This window comes from Rhododendron vialii, chromosome 12a (assembly GCF_030253575.1).
Source record: "Rhododendron vialii isolate Sample 1 chromosome 12a, ASM3025357v1".
NCBI lineage: Eukaryota > Viridiplantae > Streptophyta > Magnoliopsida > Ericales > Ericaceae > Rhododendron > Rhododendron vialii.
In genome coordinates this window covers 9013164-9032160 of record NC_080568.1, presented here as the reverse complement: position 1 = coordinate 9032160, position 18997 = coordinate 9013164, and the positions used below count along the sequence as shown (strand labels likewise).

The following is an 18997-nucleotide window of genomic DNA, read 5'->3' as shown; positions in this document are numbered from 1 at the left end:
TTTGCACGATGATTGTGTGACTTAGGTTGTAACAGGTAGGTAGTATCAGTATGAGTGTAAATGTGAAACACTTTGCTAGTAGTGGGGCAGGTGTTAAAAACGATTAAAGAAAAAAAAATCTATAGACAACAATAAAATAAGAAAAAAAACTGCCCTCTAAATAAGAACAAAATTAATAGGGTTGTTCCGTTTTTCTAGTTTATTTAAAAAGTGAATTTGTTGCATATAATATTATATAAAGAATAAGAATATTTAGTGGATAACTTAACATGGAACCGAGCTAGGTTTTTAGAGGCTTAAAAGATTTTTCCCTTTGTTTGTGTCATAGTTGCGCTTTGTTTCATTATGATCTGTATATTCTGAATCCTTTGTTGACCTATCCACGTGCGAGTCGGAAAACATTCTCACCGTCTATTAATTGGAACGCAAATATAGTTCAATGTGGTGTGATGGATATTTTTTTTGATAGTGTCGGGTCAAGAGCACCTCGACTAGTCTTGGAAATCATTCTCTCTAGCCTAGCAACCAAATAATTATCCAAGCGCCTAATTCAACGCCTATGCCCAGTTGAGGCAGCAGACCACCACCTAATGCCTAAGCGGTTTAGGCCGATTTTTCCAACACAATTGTCTAAAATGAATTTTTTCTCCAAATTTTAATCTATATATTTATTTATTTTTTATTCTTCTCGTTGAAACCAACAAAGTGATAAAAATTTAACCCTTAATCTAGTAAAAATTAAGAGAAAAAAAACCAAAAGACCATGACTAAAAGTTCTTAACAAATTACTAGGTCTTGCCAAACGGAGTGCTTGACAGTGGTGTTGACAGTGGGGTGAGCGATCGATTCGGCCGTTAATCTCGCAATCGTCAAGTCGGAAATCCGAGCCGTTGCAGCATCTCCCCCACTGCCAAGCATTAACAAAAAACTGCTCTCTTGCCAAACCTCCTTCCCGTTTCTTGACGCAGTTAGGGCACGATCAAAGAGGCTTCCATCTATCACTTCCCCAGTCGGTTCCATGGTCGATCTAGTTCTCGAAAAGCCCGAAATCTGGTTCTCTCTCTCTCTCTCTCTCTCTCTCTCTCTCTCTCTCTCTCTCTACCTGTACGTATATATAGCATAGACAACGAATGCGTAACGTAGTTGTGCATATGCTTGTGTATTTCTATATCTGCGTACATTTTTGGATTTATATGCTTATGTTACTTATGTATTTGTATTTCATTAACTTAGCGCTATTTGTCTCGTTCTTTATGTACTTGTATTTCATAAAGTCAACACGATTGTGTTTTTCCGTTCTCTTAATTTTCTAGAAAAAAAAGGTTGTTTTTTTTGTTTTGTTTTGTTTTTTTTTTAAATTCACTGTGAATACATAAGATACATTTTTAGTAAAGGAACATTTCATATTCAAAGTGTCCTAGTGTGTTTGTGTCCTAATTTTTGGAGAAATAACGTGTCCGTTTCTTGTCGAGTTTGTGTCCTTGTCAGTACTTGTGCTTCTCAGGAGTTGGATAAATCCTCCACAACTGCATGACACAAACACAGCCTAAACTAGTAGTTCGTAGGTGTTTTATTAGGCTGGATTTAGATGATGTATTTGAGGAGGGCTTTGTTCTTTCGTTTTCCACATCGTCATCATTTCCTTGGCAGTTCCCTCCACACATTCACATCTGTAAAGTTCCGATAGAATCGCTCGGTGCTTGAACCAACAAATTAGAAAAAGCTAAAGAAAGAATTGGGTAGTGGACAAAATGAGTACTGAGAAATTCTTATTCGAGCAGATAAAGTACTTGGAAATTTCGCTCTGGATGTTTTCTCTTATTTGTTTTTTCGTCTGTGAATTTGGCTTAATAGATTGCTGGAAGAGAAATGTTATGATGGTTGTTCCTTATTGTGCTTCAATTTTGTGCCCGGGAGGCGACAAAATCCTGGGGAGGTTGACTTTTGATTTGGTTTTTTCGCTGATTATGAAGAATAGCTAGTAACTAGAAGAAAACAGGCAGCTCAAGATTTTCCGAGAACAACTGGACAATGAGTGGCTCAACTTCAGACATAATCAGTAATCTCCCGTGCAATGTACTTGAACAAATCTTAATGCATTTAAGCTTAGATGCTGCGGTGAGGACAAGTGTTTTGTCAAAGAAGTGGAGGCATATCTGGACTAAGCTTCCCCAACTTGTGTTTGATGAGACGTTCTCCGAAGGATGTAGAAGTGTAACGACGAACAAACTTATGATGACTATTTATAAAGTTCTGCTACAACATCGCGGACCGGTGCTCAAGTTTATAGTCTCTTCAGTGGAGCTGGAGAGCTGTCCAGAGATCGACCAATTGATACGTTTTGTGTCAAACAATGGCATCCAAGAATTGACCCTTAAACTTTGCAATGGTAGACCTTATAAATTGCCGTCATCACTATTTTCTTGTCAAGGTATTACACATATGGATCTCTGTCATTGTGTGTTTAAACCTACACCCAGTTTCAAAGGATTTAGCAGGCTCCTTTGCCTGAAGCTTTTTGAAGTTGTCATTGCTGGTGACGCACTTTCAAGTTTAATCTCCACTTGCCCTCTACTGGAACGGCTAACAATTCGAAATTCAAGCTCTACTAGTTTCGATTACCTTGAAATTGTCGCTCTTAATCTTAGATGCATACACTTACTAGGCCCCTTTCAGTTCTGTTTGTTTCAAAAATACTCCTTTTCTTTCAAAAGTATCAATTTGTATGTTTTCGTCCTTGTGGAAATTGGTACCTGAGAAACAAGAAACATCTGGGTCAGTCATGCTTACTGGTGCTTTTCCTGTCATTGAGCTTTTGGAATTGGACCACTATCATCTCAAGGTAACATATCATTAGTAAAGTATGTTTGTCTGTTTATTTAGGGAGCATGTTTCTTCCAATGTTCATTTTGTGTGTTATATTCTTTTGCTCTAGGCCATGGCTGCAGGTGGTGTACCAAATAGACTTCCAATTACATTGACTCACCTCAAAATTCTGAAGCTGTAGCTTGTTTGTTTTGGGAAAGTAGATGAGGTCTCTATGGTTCTGTGCTTAATTAGAAGCTCCCCAAACTTGGAAAAAATTCAAATGAAGGTAAGTCATGAAAGCTTATGTCATTTCTCTATATTTGGGATGTTAATTCTCAATAATTAAGCTGAGAAAATTATATTTCCTCCTTTCCAGGCATGTCCGGGTGAAGCTGCACCTGTTCTAGAACTTTTACAAGTGCAAGGCTGGTCGGATATCTCATTAAATCATCTTCGAGAAGTGGAGATACACCAGGTATCTGGCACAAGACCTGAGTTTGATTTCATCAAAGGTCTACTAGCCAAATCGCCTATTCTGGAGAGATTACTTATCAAGTTGAACCCAAAGGAGGTTTTTGAGGAATTGAGGATTTTGAAGGAGTTGATACGATTCAAACGCTTATCACCTGATGCAGAAATTATGTTCAGAAATAAAGATGAAATATTACGTTACAGTGGTGAGTTAGCGTAGGGCAGGGAGATATTTTCTTCTTGTTTGAGTTTGATGTCTAATTGTCTACTGGTGCAAGTTAAACTAACTGCAAATCACTTCACTGCTGGATGATCTTTTGTTTCTTTGTGCTTTTTCTTTTGCCTGGCCTGATCGACCCAATCATGATATTGAAGGATGGGACCTTTTCTCGATAAAACTCCGGTTCCCGAGGGTTGGTTTTGTTTTGGTTGCTTTTTACACGCTGGTTTCCCTCTTGTTTTGAAAACTCTGGATCCTTTGGAACTATGGCTCTTGTGTAAACCGTCCTATCTAATGAGTCTCTGTTCTTTTCCGAAGGAAAGAATGAAACTCTGACGATATCTAAAATTATGAGGCTTGATTGGTATTTTTGCGAGAATGCAATGATGTCCTTGTGACTGAGAACAAAATATATATGAAAAGAGAATGACAAAAGGGAGTGATTTTACTCTCCTTTACTCTAACAACACTCTCCTTCTCGCAAAACATATCACGTAATAGAGACACAATGGAAAGTGTCGTTAGAAAAAAGGAGAGTGACAAAATTACTCCCTATGACAAAATGATACTTATCGTTTTGGATTTAGAGCCTTTTTGGATGGCTCTTTTTCACCTTTTTGATTTGTAGATAGATGTTTAATTGGCAACTGGACCCAATAACTCCGGTTTTCCATTAATCTTGCAGATCGCTAAAGTAGATGTGCAGAAAGAATACGACAAAAAAACTTCTCAAAACAAAACACAAGCATCAAGTTAAATAGTACGAGAGAGAGAGATATATGGGAGTTGGTGGGAGTGAGATTTGATTTGAGACCCCATAGAAATTTGGCAACCTGAAACTCATTCTTGTGTCGTCAGATCTATGGTTAAGGGTTGATAGATGTTTAACTCATCTCATATCCCTTTCAATTTAGAAAAATATTTTTTCACCGAGCCTTCTTCTTGTTGAAGAGAGAATATGTTCTGATAAATACGAGAGAGATTCTGATTGATTGGAAGAATATAATTCTTGAAGAGTATCCCAAATGGCTTTGAAAGTCTCTAAGCAAGTCACGTTATTAAAATAACCAAGTTTCAAGTTGTTCCACGGTAAAGTCATAATATAGGCATCGTGCTTGCCCCAAGTGGGATCTGAAGATGGTGGATCTCTGGAATAAAAGATGTGGTTGGTTGATTGTGTAACTAGACTTATTGGTCTTTTATACCATAGCTCACATGAATCCTGAGTGGGTGGTGCAATCTAGAGGACCCAAGTTCTAACCAACTTCCACTAATTGGCTGGTGTGGTGGAAGCTGTAGTTTTTTTTGGCTTGGCGTAGTGGAAGTTGTAGTTGTGGATAGGTTACTCCTTTTCTGCGGATTTTGTGACTTAGGTTGTAACATCCCAAAAAAACAAACAAGTGACAGGCTGCGTTCTCTTGAATTTAATCTAAACTTAATTTAAATATTAAAGTTGTCCTTATTTAAATTTTTTTCGTATTTGTTAGTTTTGCGCCAAACATTTGTAGGTTATTGATTCATCTCGACGAGAGGAATCAGAAAAGTAAATTTTTTTTTTACTTTTACCTAGGCATTTTGAGAAATAACCACTTTTTAGCAAAATACTTGGGTAAAAGCAAAAAAAAAAAAACTTTTCTAATTCATTTTGTCAAGACGAATAAAAAATGCATAAAAATTTGGTGCAAAACTAACAAATGCGAAAAAATTTCAAATAAGGACAACTTTCAAATTTAAGTTAAGTTCAAGAGAATGCAGATAAAAACAAAATTAATTGGGTTGTTCCGTTTATCTAGTTTATTTAATAAAAAGTGAATTTGTTGCGTCTATAATATAAAGAATTATCTTTTGAAATTGTTAAGGATATTTGGTGGATACTTTAACATGGAATCAAAGTATCAAAGGTAAGTTTTTTGATAAGTAATATAATTTTTTTTTGGGTAAGTTATGGAGAGAGCTTTTCAGAGGCTTAAGGATTTTCCTCTTTGTTTGTGTTATAGTTGTATTTTGTTTCATTGTAATCTGTAAGCTCCGAATCATTTGTTAATCTCTCCACGTGTGAGTCGGAAAAACATTCTCGCCTTCTATTAATTGGAACACTACTATAAGTTCGATGTCGTGTGATGAATATTTTTTTTATAGTGTCGGGTCAATCACGCCTTGATTAGTCTTGGAAACCATTCTCGCCAGCAGAGCAATCGAATAAGTATCCCAGCGCCTAATTTAACGCCTAAGCCACGGTTGAGGCAGTAGACCACCGCCTCGTGGCTAAGCAGCCTAGGCTGATTTTTCCAACACAATTGTCTAATATGATTTTTTAAAATTTTTTGATCTATATGTTTATATTTTTTCGATTTCTCTGTTAAAACGAAACCAACAATGTGAGATAAAAAACAAGAGAAAAGTTCTTAAAAAATTACTAGGTCGAAACCGCCCTTTTTTGAAACCTCCTTCCCGTTTCTTGACGCAGTTAGGGCACGAGCAAAGAGGCTTCCATCTATCACTTCCCCAGTTGGTTCCATGGTCGATCTAGTTCTCGAAAAGCCCGAAATCTGGTTCTCTCTCTCTCTGTTCTTATGTACTATAGCGTAGACAACGAATGCGTTATGTGTTGGAATTTATTTATGTTGGCACGTCAATCCTATTTATATTTTATAGTCTTTATGTTTATAATTAAAATATGGGTATTAGATTTAAATAGAATATTGCCTAAATAATTAATGACTATTTGTAAATAGATACGATGGATATCCATGAATGGGTTTAGTGACCATTCATGTACATGTATAAGGTTACAACCATTAATGAAAATGGGACTTATTATTTCTTTGATGGAAGGAAGTACGAAGGGTTGTGTCCTTTGGGATAGGGTCCCGATTTATATATATAAAGGCTTGTGATAGTTGCAAGTGTGTAAACTTATATAGATTAAATTGAAAATCCTACCTATTGCTCTCTAAAATCTATAAGTGAAAGTTTGTGTTGGTGGGGTGTATTGGTTCAAGTTTGAAACGGTTTTTAGATTTCTCTATACTTAAACACCATGGCAGAAGATAAGTAACTTTTCCGCTGCGTATTTATTGTGATTCTCCCACATAGGTTTTTCATTACGTAGTTGTGCATATGCTTATGTGTTTCTATATCTGCATACATTTTTGGATTTATTATATGCTTTTGTACTTGTATTATTAGTGAGTGTGTGTGTATATAATAATAATAATAATAATAATAATAATAATAATAATAATAAATACACTCAGAATCGGAATGAATTTTTTGGTGGGTGAAGAGGTTTCATTAACTTAGCGGCTTAGCGCTATTTGTCTCGTTCCTCGTAGCCTAGGTTGGAGTTAGGGCTGCAAAACGAACCGAGCGGCTAGCTTGTGGCTCGGCTCGTTTGTACAGATTTGGCTTGTTTAAGGAGGCTCATTAAGTAAATTAGCTAGGCTCGTCTTGTTAAAGGCTTAGCTTGTCTACAAACGAGCCCAGCTCGAGTTTTAGGTTTGTTTACACCCCTAGGTTTTTCACTATTTTTCATGGAAGCTCTCCACCAGAACAAACAAACCTAACCCGAGTTGGCATAATCGGGGTCATCATCCGGGGAAGTGAATTCCGGAACCTCCTTTATAGCCTTGATGCCTCTCAGTGTTATATTTTGTAACTAGTTTCCTTTGAGTGGCACTTCACTAACGTAGCTCAACATGTATAATTTGTTGCTAAGAATTATGAGATATAAACAAGATAAATAGCAATATGAAATCGCAAAACTGTATACTGATGGTTTTACGTATGGGGTGTATTATGATCCTTATATCTGACAGTGGGACAAGGCTTCTCTTTTTTTTTTTTTTTTTTTTATATGCAAACAATCCAAACCTTTCTTCAAGGTCAAAATTGTTTGAACTTGCATATGACTTTGATTTTTGTATTGTTTGATAATTTGATCCATTTTGTTGGTGGGACAATTGTGGTTTAGGGACTTTGTCATGAAGCGTACGAGTGTCGTTTCCATTGAGAGCACATATTTGTTAGAATTCTAAAACTCCATTGAGAGCACATATTCATTAGAATTAGAATTCTAAAAACTTGAGTGGAATTTAGAGTAAAAGCTTGATTGTGATGTGAAGCACTCTCAAAGAAGCCAGAACACATCTATCAGCCTCATGTAACTCATATTTACATATTTTACATGGGGGTGTCCGACATGCCTTTGTATATTTTCGGTGTTTCTCTAGTCACACATGGTGTGACACTCTTAAGAGGTCAGAATTTTTGAGAAGTTGGAAAAGAGTCAACATCTTAGTTCTTGAACACCTATTTAGTGGATGTGATCTTTATATCTTGATAATGTTGATGTTTCTTTTTTACTCCTTAGTTGGTCTGAGTTAATGTAATTTTGTTTCTCATGGAGTTATCCTTTCTAACTGCTAGATTTCTTGGAGGGTTCCAACCTAAAACCAATTGGCTATAAGTGGAGTAGCCTCTAGAATTTATTAACCAAGCTTGGGTGGCTTAGATGAGTGATGTGGGATAAGTCTGACACTCCCCCTCGCGTGCAGCTCGGATGCATGTGGAGGTGACAGACCAGGAGCTGACCGACTGACTCGGGCGACAGAGATGACAGAGACTTTCCCACAAGAGGTGAGACCACCCAAGACCTAGCTCTGATACCATGTTAAATCATCCAACTCCAAACCAATTGGCAAAGAGTGGAAATGTCGCTCAGGCTTATATACTAGTTTTGGAGAAGATAATTAATCAATGTGGGACAAATCCCAACACTCTCCCGCACGTGCGACCCTTGACTCGCACGTGGAGAGGTAAACAAATGATCCATATAACACTTTGGATCACAACAAATAACGGTGCACTCACGGCACAAACAAGGGGAATAAATTCTCCGAAACTCTAGCTTTGATACCATGTTAAAGCATCCAACTCTAAACCAATTGGCAAAAAGTGGATTTTCGGAGGCTTTTCCCCTTTGTATGTGCCATAGTTGCACTTTATTTCATTGTGATCCGTGTGTTCCGGATCCTCTGTTGATCTCTCCACATGCGAGTCAGGGGTCGCACGTGCGGGGGAGTATTTGAGATTTGTCTCACATCGGTTAATTATCTCCTCCAAAACTAGTATATGAGTTTGGGCAGCCTCTCCACTATTTGCCAATTGGTTTAGAGTTGGATGCTTTAACACTAACTATAATAGCTAACTATTTTGTATTCAATGGCTCATAGCATCTCAATGTCCTAATTCTTGAGCAAAGTGTTCATGTCGTGTTGACTGTCATGGCCAATCCATATCTTTTGTCGGTATTTGTGTTTGTACAGCAATGTGCAAATCTAGTATTGTAAACTTGAAAGGCACGAAGAAGCTTTGGAAATTTTGGTTAAAGAAGAGAGTCGCCCTTAATTGGAGTAAGAACGAGCGATATAAGTTTGAGTGAAGGAGAGGGGGAACTATTCATTTTAGCAGATTTTAACAGTTCAGTTGATAGGCCTGGTAAAAAATTGAAGTAAATTAATAGTGAAAACTGTAAAATTTAGGATGTTTGTTTTTTCTTGTTCTCGATTGTGGATTGTTACTTGATGAAGACGACTTGTTTGTTTTCTTGATTCATATGTTTGCAAAATCTTTTGTTTAAAGAAGTGTGAGATAGAGATGGAAGGAAAAAAAAGGTACCGAGAGTATGTTAGTTTTGGAATATTTGAAATAGTTGGGTAAGTAGAAGAGAAGGGAGTTGGTTAGTGTGAGAAATATAGTGAACTGCACACTTGATGTCTGCTACCCTTATGATGTAAACTGTACTAACCCCTAAAACACTTTATGGCACATCTTTCTTGGCCTGTAAATAAGGTTTCAAGCTTCACCCCCGCTTGGTTGCAAAAAACTTAACCTTTGAACTGCAGTATCTTCACCCTGTGCAGCTAATACCCTCCATTAGATCCATCTTCACCTTTGTGTCTGCCATGGCGCCATCACATAACCCAATGGCCCACCGTAGCCCAATCTTTTTTTTCGAAAAACAGCCACCATAGCCAATCTGGTACTTTGATATTGTTCTAATATGGACCCTTGGATTAGTTGTTTCTATTTCTAGATGATGGCAGAGAAGGGATATGGATGTAACTCTGGTAGAGTGTGACCTTTGCATAATGGGTCGAAAATTTTGATTATTTGCAATCTAATGTGCCAAGTTTAGTTGCTGCTAAAGTTAAACTTTTGTAAACGTAGTTGGTTGAGTGAAAATCTTTGCATCAACATGTTTTGTGTTTATGCTTGTTGAGAGAAGCTTATTCATGGCAGTCCCGTTACCATTTGGTTTGGGGGCAATCACTCAGTACACATCACATCAGTTAGTGTCAAGACTCTTAACCTCTAATTAACACCCTCTCTCAGCTAATCACCTCCGTCATCCTTCCCTTGGCCTCTCTGCATGCATGGCTCCCCCTCTCTCCTTCCTTTCCGTACTTACTACTCCGTGGTAGTAGATTCAGTAGTGGATTGTAACATACGAATCGTGAATCATAAGTGAATCGGTGATCCGAATCGGTGAATTCGCTGAATTGAAAGATTTGCTGAGTTCATTTTTTTACTCATTTTTTTTCTTTTTTTGTTGTTGGAAAAGGGTTGAAACTATTTTTTTAAGGTCTTTAGCATTGTTATATGCCGTCTTTTGTCTGTGTTTCTCTTTGTGTAGTATCATCGGTTAGAAAGGGAGATTTTTCAAGAAAGTGAATCGAAAATGACAAAGAAAAAAGGGAATACAAGTATACAACCACCTATTGACCTTTTAAGGGTATTTTTTTGTATTTTTAACTCTTTTTCACAAAAAAGACCATAAGTAGAATTCACGAATCCTGATCTCTTGGAAGTTGCAATAGAAGCAGCGTACCACTTAATTCACATTATGATCAAATCATCATTTAGAAGAAGCTTTTTTATGGATTTAGGTCTAGAACTTTCATTTATGGTATATTTTTTGTTATCGTAGTTAAACATATGTTTCCATGCATTATAGAAGTCATTACCAAATCAAAGCGGTTCCTGATTCGATTCACGATTTGGAAAAGGACCATTTCGATTCTCGATTTGATTCACGATTTGACCACCTTGCCACTGAGTAGTACACAGCAGCTCTTGCTCCCTTCCCCTCAAACCCCCCAAATAATCCCATGACCTGGTTGTTATATATGTGTGTACATACAAATGTATGTGAATCAGAAAAAACCAGAAAGAAACTGACATCGGGCTTGGCTATCTGACCTGGGAACTGTATTTTATTGGTGATGCCCCAAATGGGTTAATGCAGTGATGGGTGGTCCAAGATCAGTGTTTCAGATAGGTGAGGTGTAGATTTAGGTGGCAGTGGCGACTTGCTAGAGAGGGAGGTGAGAGATGGGATCTGAGAGTGGCCATAGTTAAATTGCGTTAGGTCGATAGAAGTGGTGGCAGTGGCATTGGCACTGCTTTGGATAGAAATGAGGGGTGAAGAGAAAGGAAGGCAAAGTTTGGAGGGAGAATGTTGGTAAGGAAAAAAATTGATGGGGTGTTAAAGTTTAGCTATCATAGCTGTTACTCATTGGTTGCCTGTAAACCATTAAGTCACGAATCTCCTGTCATTCATTTAATCTCATTTATTACATGGACAAAGAAAAACTAACGTAACTGTAAAATACACATTTGATAATTTTTTTATTGTGGTGGTAAAAGAGTAATCTTTTGGGACCCAGTAGTTTAAATGAAGAGTTGTTTTTTTTGTGTTTTGGCTATTTGGGTGTTCTGTTCCTTTATAACACCCCATGTAGTTATCAATATAGGCAGATTGAAGCCAACAACTATTATGTAGTAATATCAAGAAAGCAGTAAGCTTTCCATTGGTTGCTTGAGTATTTTTGCTCTTAATCAATTCTCTTACTTGAGCAGATGAGGAAAACAATTAAGTAGAAGGTAAGAACTCCGACCCAAGTTTCTCAATGGGTTGGTTGGATTGTGATCAGTAAGCTTATGCTTACAGGTGTAGGTAGGAATAGGAACTTAGGAGTCTGAGAAAAATGTTTCCCATGCTGTAAACAAGTATTTTAAAACTAAGTCTTGGAAAACATTGAAGAATGCCTGATAAATGCTCAAGAAGAAGATCGGATGAAGTTCCGCTGAAGATTCTCTCTCTTTATTTCACTTGTATCGATATTTGATTTGGAAGTTGGCTGCTAAAATTTGTTAATATTGGATAGTACCAAGTAGTAAATGGGCACTGATTATCATTCTTTTTGTGCCAGGAAGTGTTATGAACTACTGTAAGGGAGGCTTACTGCTATGATTTGATTCCCTTTTCTGATGCTTTCTAAATTACGATAATCAGAAATGAAGAACATGTGCGGTTCATTCTCGGATGGTATTAGTAATCTTCCTAATATTGTAATTGAAAAGATCTTAGTACTTATGCCCCTACGAGATGCAGTGAGAACAAGTCTTTTGTCAAAGAAATGGAGGTACAACTGGATAACTATTCCGGAACTTGTATTTGATGATACTTCACTAGTGGATCCTTCCCCGATTTTTTCTCGCCAACGATTGCCACCAGACCAACTCTCAAGTCGAAACAGATTATTTGCCACTATATACCATGTTCTATTACTTCACCGTGGAGCAATACTTAAGTTCATTCTTTCTATATCTGAACTCAAAAGCTGTTCCGAAATTGACGCCTTGATAACCATTTTGTCAAGCAATGGTATCCAGGAACTTGCCCTGAAAATTTGGAAGGGTGACCCTCATAAATTGCCTCCATCTCTATTTTCTTTTCAACAACTGACGCATTTGAATCTCCAATTCTGTGTATTAAAACTCCCAACAACCTTTAAGGGATTTCCTAGGATGGTTTGCCTGGAGCTTCATAAAGTGATCATCACTGCAGACAAGTTTCAAACTTTTATTTCTAGTTGCCCAATACTTGAACAACTGACGTTTGAAAGTTCCACGTGTTTTGACTTTATTGGAATTGATGCTCCTAATCTTAAGGTCCTAAGCTTCATTGGGATTTTCAAATCTCTTAAGGTCAAGAATGCACCTCATCTTGCAAACTTCTCAATAGATTCAAAAGCTTCGGTAGGCATAGTGGAAAGAGGAGGAGATAAATTTGGCTGGGCTGGTTTTTTCGATAGTCTACCTGTTCTTAAGAATCTACATATGGGTGGTCAATATCTGATGGTGAGATAAGTCTACAGTTTTTATTTCGTTCATTCTTGAGGGAATAGTTTCTTTGATCTCACTTCTTTCCATTTCATGAAGTCATTGGGTGAAGCAGGCTTAGGAAGGAGGCTTCTTACATCATGGGGCCTTAATTTCCTAGAATTATCTGATGTTCGCCTTGGGGTACAAGTTGTTTGCTGGACTGTTTTGGGGTTGATTAAAATCTCTCCAAAATTGCGTAAAGTGATAATCAAGGTTAGAATTACAGATATTCTATTTCCCATACTTATTATGCGTTTTTGAGATTTATAACTCGTCCTATTGCGTTGTCTCCTATAGCCAATTACAACAGGTAATGAATATGAAGTTGCTGTACTGAAATATTGTGAAGTGAATATGAACAGATCAAAGTTCTATCTGAACCATCTTCGAGAGGTGGAGATGTGTCTTGTATCTGGTACACCAATTGAATTACAGTTCATGAAGCTTCTATTAGCTAAATCCCGTGTATTGGAGAGCATGGTTGTCAAGCCAGATCCGGCTAAGGTTTTTGATGGAGGACTGACGATCTTGAAAGAGTTGTCACAATTTCAGCGCTTGTCACCCAAGGCGAAAATCATGTACAAAGATACAAATAAATGAAATCCAAGTTTAGCTATGTCATTGCAACGAGGATACATAGAGGTGGTGCGAAATTTGTTGGTTTTTGTAAGCTGACTCTCATATTAAAGCAACTAGCCGACTTTTATAAATGATGCAATTGGTTTTGATGGAAGCAATGTTTTGTTTGTTTGTGGCTTTCGAATTTACAAAAAATAATGGCGGGACCTTCTTTCCCCTTCGAGAAAATCGACTCTTTCTGGGTATGTGAGATGGTACTTCTTTGCAGGTGGTTGTAAATTGATGAGGCATGGTATTATCATTGTGAAATTTGCAGGATAATACTACATATTTCAGCGTAAATTGTTTTGTTGGCTAGATGATTATTTTGGCATAAATGATTTTTTATTTTTGTAACTCAAGATGTTTGGGTCAGCTGATGCATACCTCGATCTATTTTTGAGGATTCAATCTCACCAATCACCATCCACTGGCAGGAAGTCATATTAATATCGGGGCAAAGTCCATACGTACTGGCCTTATAAAAGCTGAGAGGTTTTGGTTTTTTTTTTTTTTTTTCCTTGTTCCCAACTGTGGATTGCTTGATGAAGGCAGCTTGATTTTCTTTTTCTTTTTCTTTTTCTTTTGGGAAAAATTAAGGATTTTATGAAACGAACCTAAACATACAAGAGCTACGGGGCATACCCCTCAAAAATAACAAGCAGAGAAAACAAACATCAAAAGGTAGGGGGCGTTTGGTAACTTTTTTGTTTTCATTTTTTTGTCTTTGTTTTTAATTTTTTGAAAACTAATGAAGAAAACTTGTTTGGTAACAAGTTTTTACTTTTTTGTTTTTCATGAACATTTTTTAGAGTAATATAAACTATAGAAACTACAAAAAGGTGTTTTCTCTAGTATTCTTTTTTTGAGAAATACAAATATTACCAAACATGTTTCTTATTTTTGTTTTTATGAAAGCATAAACACATTTCTACTTCTAATTTTTTAAAAACTAAAAACGTTATCAAAACGCACCCTAAACAGTTCAAACGAAACAACCAAGCAAAAGAGAGAAAAAGATGCAAGGCCTAAGCAAACTACCTACCAGAACTAGAAACCCTATAGCTAATGGCCCAAGCATTGCAAATTGCTTAATCCTATCCAAGTATCTGTGGACGGACTATGCAATAACCCTGAAGAAGCGATTGTTCCGACATTTTCTGATGAAGTAGGAGTTGCGACACAGAAAGTCTACACACATATAATCTGTGCGCAGATTGTGAACAGATTTCATTGTGGGGCCCACAACGGGTCCCACACAAATCATCCGAGCCATTCATTAAATGTAAAACATTTTTTCAAGGGTTCCCGTAAAAAATAGTCTTAATCCGATACCTATAGGTGCTCGATCCAAACATATAACTTTTCATTATCCGAAAATCTGAATGAAAAGTTAGATGGTTGGATGAAGCACCTATATGTATTGGATTGAGCTTATTTTTTGCGGGGACCCTAGAAAAAATATTTTACATTTAATGAACGGTTCGGATGATTTGTGTAGGACCCGTCATGGACCCCATACAAAATCTGCAGATTGCTATGTGTGTAGCACGACTGGTTGTGATATTAGAAGAGTTGACACGATTTCCTAAAGCATCTCCGAAAGTGGAAGTGGTGTACATGCCTCCGGATTCTGTTTATTGTATAAGAATTTAGATATGTATAATTGTAACCGAGGTTATGAATGTCATACCGGCCTGGATACCGAATTTCTTAATCAGTGATTTTTGAAGTTAATGACAGAAAACCTAGTCGGTGCAACTTACCGGATGGAATTAACGGAACCAGTTTCTTTTAATTGCCTGACATTTCCCGAAAATCACTGGTACTCTCTTGTATGCACTAGTATTGGGACCGGAAATAAATTTTGGGTACAAGTTACCCGTTAATAACAAAAGCAGTATGTACTCGCCGGTTCGGTACAGAATTCAACCCCCTGATTGTAACCCTCATTGTAACCATTGACGTATAATTGGATTCGGTAATAATTATCTCACAAAATTGAAGGCACAACTCATACACAACCCGTCCAAATTAACCCAAGCCCACCAACTCAAGCTTGTACCGAGCTCTAAAATACGATCCAAGCTGTTCGATCACTTTGGACATCTGAATGCATACTAAAAGCTTTGAAAAAAAGAAAAAGCCAATTAATTCGACATCGAAAATCCAGTAAACAAATCATGTTTTCCTTCAGTTGATGAACAACAAATACTCCTACAATTTAAGAAATACATAGCAAGATTATTTGATTCGATTAGTAAGCTACTGGTGCCTGATCAACTTGATTTTCAGTTGTTGCTCTTGTCTAATTTTAAACGGTGAACAATTCAAACTATGTTTTTTAATAGAACCATGTAAAAATATTTTAAGGAAGAAGAAAACAAAATGTTTGTTAATCTGCACCCATACCCACTTATACTTAAATGTTGCATTTGGTTTGAGTTTTTTTCCCTTCTTCTCTCTCAATCTATTTTCTTTTTAAAAAAAAAAATTTAATGTTGGTGATAAGAAAATAAAGAAGAAGAAAACAAAATGTCTGTTTATTGAATGTCATTGAATACAAGCATTAGTACTAAGGCCTTGTTCTTACTATATTTTGGTTTTGGTATTAATTCTATTTTTTAAAATTTTTACTCTTATTATGTTCGCAGTAACTTTTTATACAGGTCATTTGTCTCGACGAGGGGAGTTTAAAAAAAATTTCACTCAAGACAAAAAATACCAAACAAATGTCTTTCTTAGTGTTGTCCTATATGATTTTTTTCTACTTCAATTTACGTTTTCTTACTTTTCTTATTCGTTCTCTCAAGACAAATGATTAATCACAAAAGTTACGACAATATACTAAATAAAAATTATTAAAATTAAATAATACCAAAAAAATACTAAAGCAAATAGTTAGGAAGAATAGGCCTTTTTAATATTTTTTTTTACAAAATTATAATATTTTGTCAAAGGGGTAAAATTGACAAAAAGTTAATGTAATTATGATGCTCCCTTAAATATTGAAAAAGTCAATATAAGCACAACAAATTAAGACGGAAAGAGTATTTTGTAAAAGCTAGACCAGAATTTGTTTTGAATAACGTGGTCTCAAAACCATCAAAAATGCGACAAACAAATACTGTAATTCGCAAAATATTGACACAACCATTCAAAAAAAAAAAAAAAAAAACTGTGGCAGTTCAAAAAAAAAACAACCGTTGTCTTGTCGCCTTGTTGATGAAGTAATCCTGGCATATCCAGCTAGCAACGATTGCACCGCCGTCCGATCTTAGACCGAAGCTTAATCCTAGCCGCCCATCTTCACCGTCCTCAACCTATATATAGCCTGTCGCGCATACCGCCTCATTCGTTTTGCGCTCTCTGTCTCTCTCTCTCCAAACTGACAATGGCTCCCCGAAACCCCTCTCTCCTCCAATCCCCAATAACCGCAACGCAATTCTATCAAAAACCCTAGACACCCCCATTCCATGCTCAACCACATTCACCAATGGACAAGACTCCTAAAACGATCTTTGATCCTCCTTCCAGAAGATGTCAGGATTCCCGAAGCGAATCGAAGACAAGAACAGACCGTCAGGTCTCCTTCTCCAAACAACGCAGCGGTCTCATGAAGAAAGCCAGCGAACTCTCTATCCTCTGCGACGGCGATATCGGCCTCTTCATCTTCTCCGGCCGCGGCCGCCTGGCGGCACTTGTGCTGTTCCTGACGAGACCTGGGTTCGAGCCACGGTACCCTCTCTCTCACTCTCTGTGTCAACATCTTGGGTCCCCTTTCAGAAGATGTTAGGGTTTTAGGGTTTTGGTTATACGTAACTTTTCTGGCCTTTCCTGAGTTGAAGCGAATCGAAGACAAGAACAGACGTCAGTTCTCCTCCTCCAAACGACGCAGCGGTGTCATGAAGAAAGCCAGCGAACTCTCTGTCCTCTGCGACGTCAATATCGGCCTCTTCATCTTCTCCGGCTGCAGCCGCCTCCACGAGTTCTGCAGCGGCGACAGGTAACGAAGATTTATTCCATCCAAATCCCCCCAAATTCCCAAATTTTTTTCCGCACGCATTTCATCTCATGAAGAAAGAGATCGTTTCTTTCTCTTCTCTCTCTTTGGAGATCTGAAAAGCGAGAAGATCCTGTTGTGGGCACCATCGCTTCCCAACCCCAATAGTCTCTAATATTATACTCCTAGAACTGTGCTCGCTAGGCAAGAAGCTTACCCGTATATATGGCACCTTATGTTAGTTGTTCGAGTTGTTAGTGTAGTCATTATGGCGATAAGGAAAGCCATTCCACTTGGGCTTGCTACCCGGGCATGTTGTATTGGTTTTTTATACAAATCAAAAACTATCAGTTCGTCCATTTTCGGAGATTTGGAGCCTCGGTCATGGGTTTTGCTTTGTATGTAGAGAAGCGGGGTGTGTGCAAGTCAGGAAGCAAATATGTGGTTGATATTTCGTGTTATGTACGTCTGTTGGGGTCATGGGTATATTTGCATATGCATACACATAAATCAGTATATTGTCAGTTATATTCATTGGGCTATTTTGGTTCTCTCAAGTTCTATTTTTGTCATGGTTCTTTGGAGTTTGGAAATGCTGTTTTTTTTCCCAAGATTATTGTCCTTTTCTATGCTGATGCATTGTAATATATAGCTAATTTGGTTGATGATTTTTTATTTTCTTATGCTTTATGCTTTATGCTCAAGCTTTTCCTTATGGATTTAGTAATCAGTTTATGACCAGTTTGCCAAAACCTCTGACATTTGGGTGTAATATTACTTGATCTATTGAGCTTTGCTTTAGTAGAGTTCTGAAAATGGGTTCAGTTCATGGGTAATCCTTCGATTCAGGCTGCGATAAAGCTTGAGAAGAAGAGGGCTGATAGGAAGCTCTAAGAGTTGACAGAGAAAGTAGCTATGTTAATTCAACTGTGGGTTTTCTTATCAAGCCTTCAAGCTGGTTCGTGACAATTTGACCGGAGAGAAGGAGATGTTGGAGCAAGCAGAGGAAACTCCCAAGGCTCTTGATCTTAACAAGATACACTTTTTTATTTCACATGGGTTTTATTAGTATGGAAACGTATATTCGTCATATCTAAATATGAGTGTGTGTTGCTATGTACTGGTTTCTATTAGAGGGTATGCGTTAACTGTGGGGATATTACCTTTGTGGCTTTGTTTAAGTTAAGAGCTTGGAAAAGTTGTAATCTTGTCAGGATTCTGAAATGGCAAAAAAATGTTTCAGGTTTGATACAATTTTTGCAACCTCTGTCAGAAGATTTGGAGATGGGGGAATATTCATTGGAAACTTGAGGAAACCTGTCAAGAAGTCATACCCAAATTGGAGGAAAAACTATCAGAAGCAGCGGGTAGGGAGGTTGTGTTATGGCTTACGAAGAGAAAGATAATGCCATTATAAAGCAGGTACTTGGTAACTTGAAGATCAGAAATGTCGAATGTTAATTGCAATGTCGTTGTGCCTTTACTTTTGATTAGTATTCTTTTAAAGAAGTGATCAAGTTTTTTTGGGGAATGGCAAGTGATCAAGCTCTTGGTGTCACATTTCCTGCAGTCTACTGCACAGTTCTTCTTAATTGTAGAATATATCCCACGATTTCTCACCCCACCATTCATTGTTATTGGCTTTT

General features: G+C 37.4%; 3 protein-coding genes across 6 annotated transcripts; all 3 read left to right on the top strand.

Annotated features, from left to right (window-relative positions):
• Positions 1–829: 829 nt before the first annotated feature.
• Positions 830–13641, top strand: LOC131310493 (F-box/FBD/LRR-repeat protein At1g13570-like). Of its 3 annotated transcripts, none has more exons than XM_058337542.1 (4): positions 830–1053; positions 11776–12706; positions 12788–12943; positions 13028–13641. In XM_058337542.1, exons 2-4 carry the CDS (start codon positions 11861–11863, stop codon positions 13328–13330), a joined length of 1305 nt encoding a protein of 434 aa, XP_058193525.1. In that variant the 5' UTR covers positions 830–1053; positions 11776–11860; the 3' UTR covers positions 13331–13641. The 3 variants fall into 3 exon arrangements, with proteins under 3 accessions (XP_058193525.1, XP_058193526.1, XP_058193524.1); XM_058337543.1 differs by lacking the exon at positions 830–1053 and adding an exon at positions 5818–6051 and having other exon boundaries at positions 13093–13232; XM_058337541.1 differs by lacking the exon at positions 830–1053 and adding an exon at positions 5834–6051.
• LOC131309393 (F-box/FBD/LRR-repeat protein At2g04230-like) lies at positions 2032–3499 on the top strand. The gene is made up of 5 exons (XM_058336039.1): positions 2032–2431; positions 2715–2842; positions 2936–2948; positions 3030–3094; positions 3185–3499. Exons 1-5 carry the CDS (start codon positions 2032–2034, stop codon positions 3497–3499), a joined length of 921 nt encoding a protein of 306 aa, XP_058192022.1.
• A 3247-nt stretch (positions 13642–16888) lies between the features above and the next one.
• Positions 16889–18987, top strand: LOC131310498 (developmental protein SEPALLATA 1-like). 2 transcript variants are annotated; one of them, XM_058337554.1, is made up of 3 exons: positions 16889–17086; positions 17197–17354; positions 18595–18987. In XM_058337554.1, the coding sequence occupies exons 1-3, from the start codon at positions 16889–16891 to the stop codon at positions 18755–18757; spliced, it is 519 nt and encodes a 172-aa protein (XP_058193537.1). In that variant the 3' UTR covers positions 18758–18987. The 2 variants fall into 2 exon arrangements, with proteins under 2 accessions (XP_058193537.1, XP_058193538.1); XM_058337555.1 differs by lacking the exon at positions 18595–18987 and adding an exon at positions 17465–17806.
• Positions 18988–18997: the final 10 nt, after the last annotated feature.

Coding starts and splice junctions, on each gene's coding strand:
- LOC131309393 (XM_058336039.1), top strand. CDS start 2,032: ATGAGTGGCTCAACTTCAGACATAATCAGTAATCTCCCGTGCAATGTA. Junction 2,432..2,714: donor ATCACTATTTTCTTGTCAAG/GTATTACACATA, acceptor TTCTTTCAAAAG/TATCAATTTGTATGTTTTCG. Junction 3,095..3,184: donor TGGAAAAAATTCAAATGAAG/GTAAGTCATGAA, acceptor CCTCCTTTCCAG/GCATGTCCGGGTGAAGCTGC.
- LOC131310493 (XM_058337542.1), top strand. CDS start 11,861: ATGAAGAACATGTGCGGTTCATTCTCGGATGGTATTAGTAATCTTCCT. Junction 12,707..12,787: donor TGGGTGGTCAATATCTGATG/GTGAGATAAGTC, acceptor CATTTCATGAAG/TCATTGGGTGAAGCAGGCTT. Junction 12,944..13,027: donor TGCGTAAAGTGATAATCAAG/GTTAGAATTACA, acceptor TGTCTCCTATAG/CCAATTACAACAGGTAATGA.
- LOC131310498 (XM_058337554.1), top strand. CDS start 16,889: ATGTCAGGATTCCCGAAGCGAATCGAAGACAAGAACAGACCGTCAGGT. Junction 17,087..17,196: donor AGACCTGGGTTCGAGCCACG/GTACCCTCTCTC, acceptor CCTGAGTTGAAG/CGAATCGAAGACAAGAACAG. Junction 17,355..18,594: donor GAGTTCTGCAGCGGCGACAG/GTAACGAAGATT, acceptor AAAATGTTTCAG/GTTTGATACAATTTTTGCAA.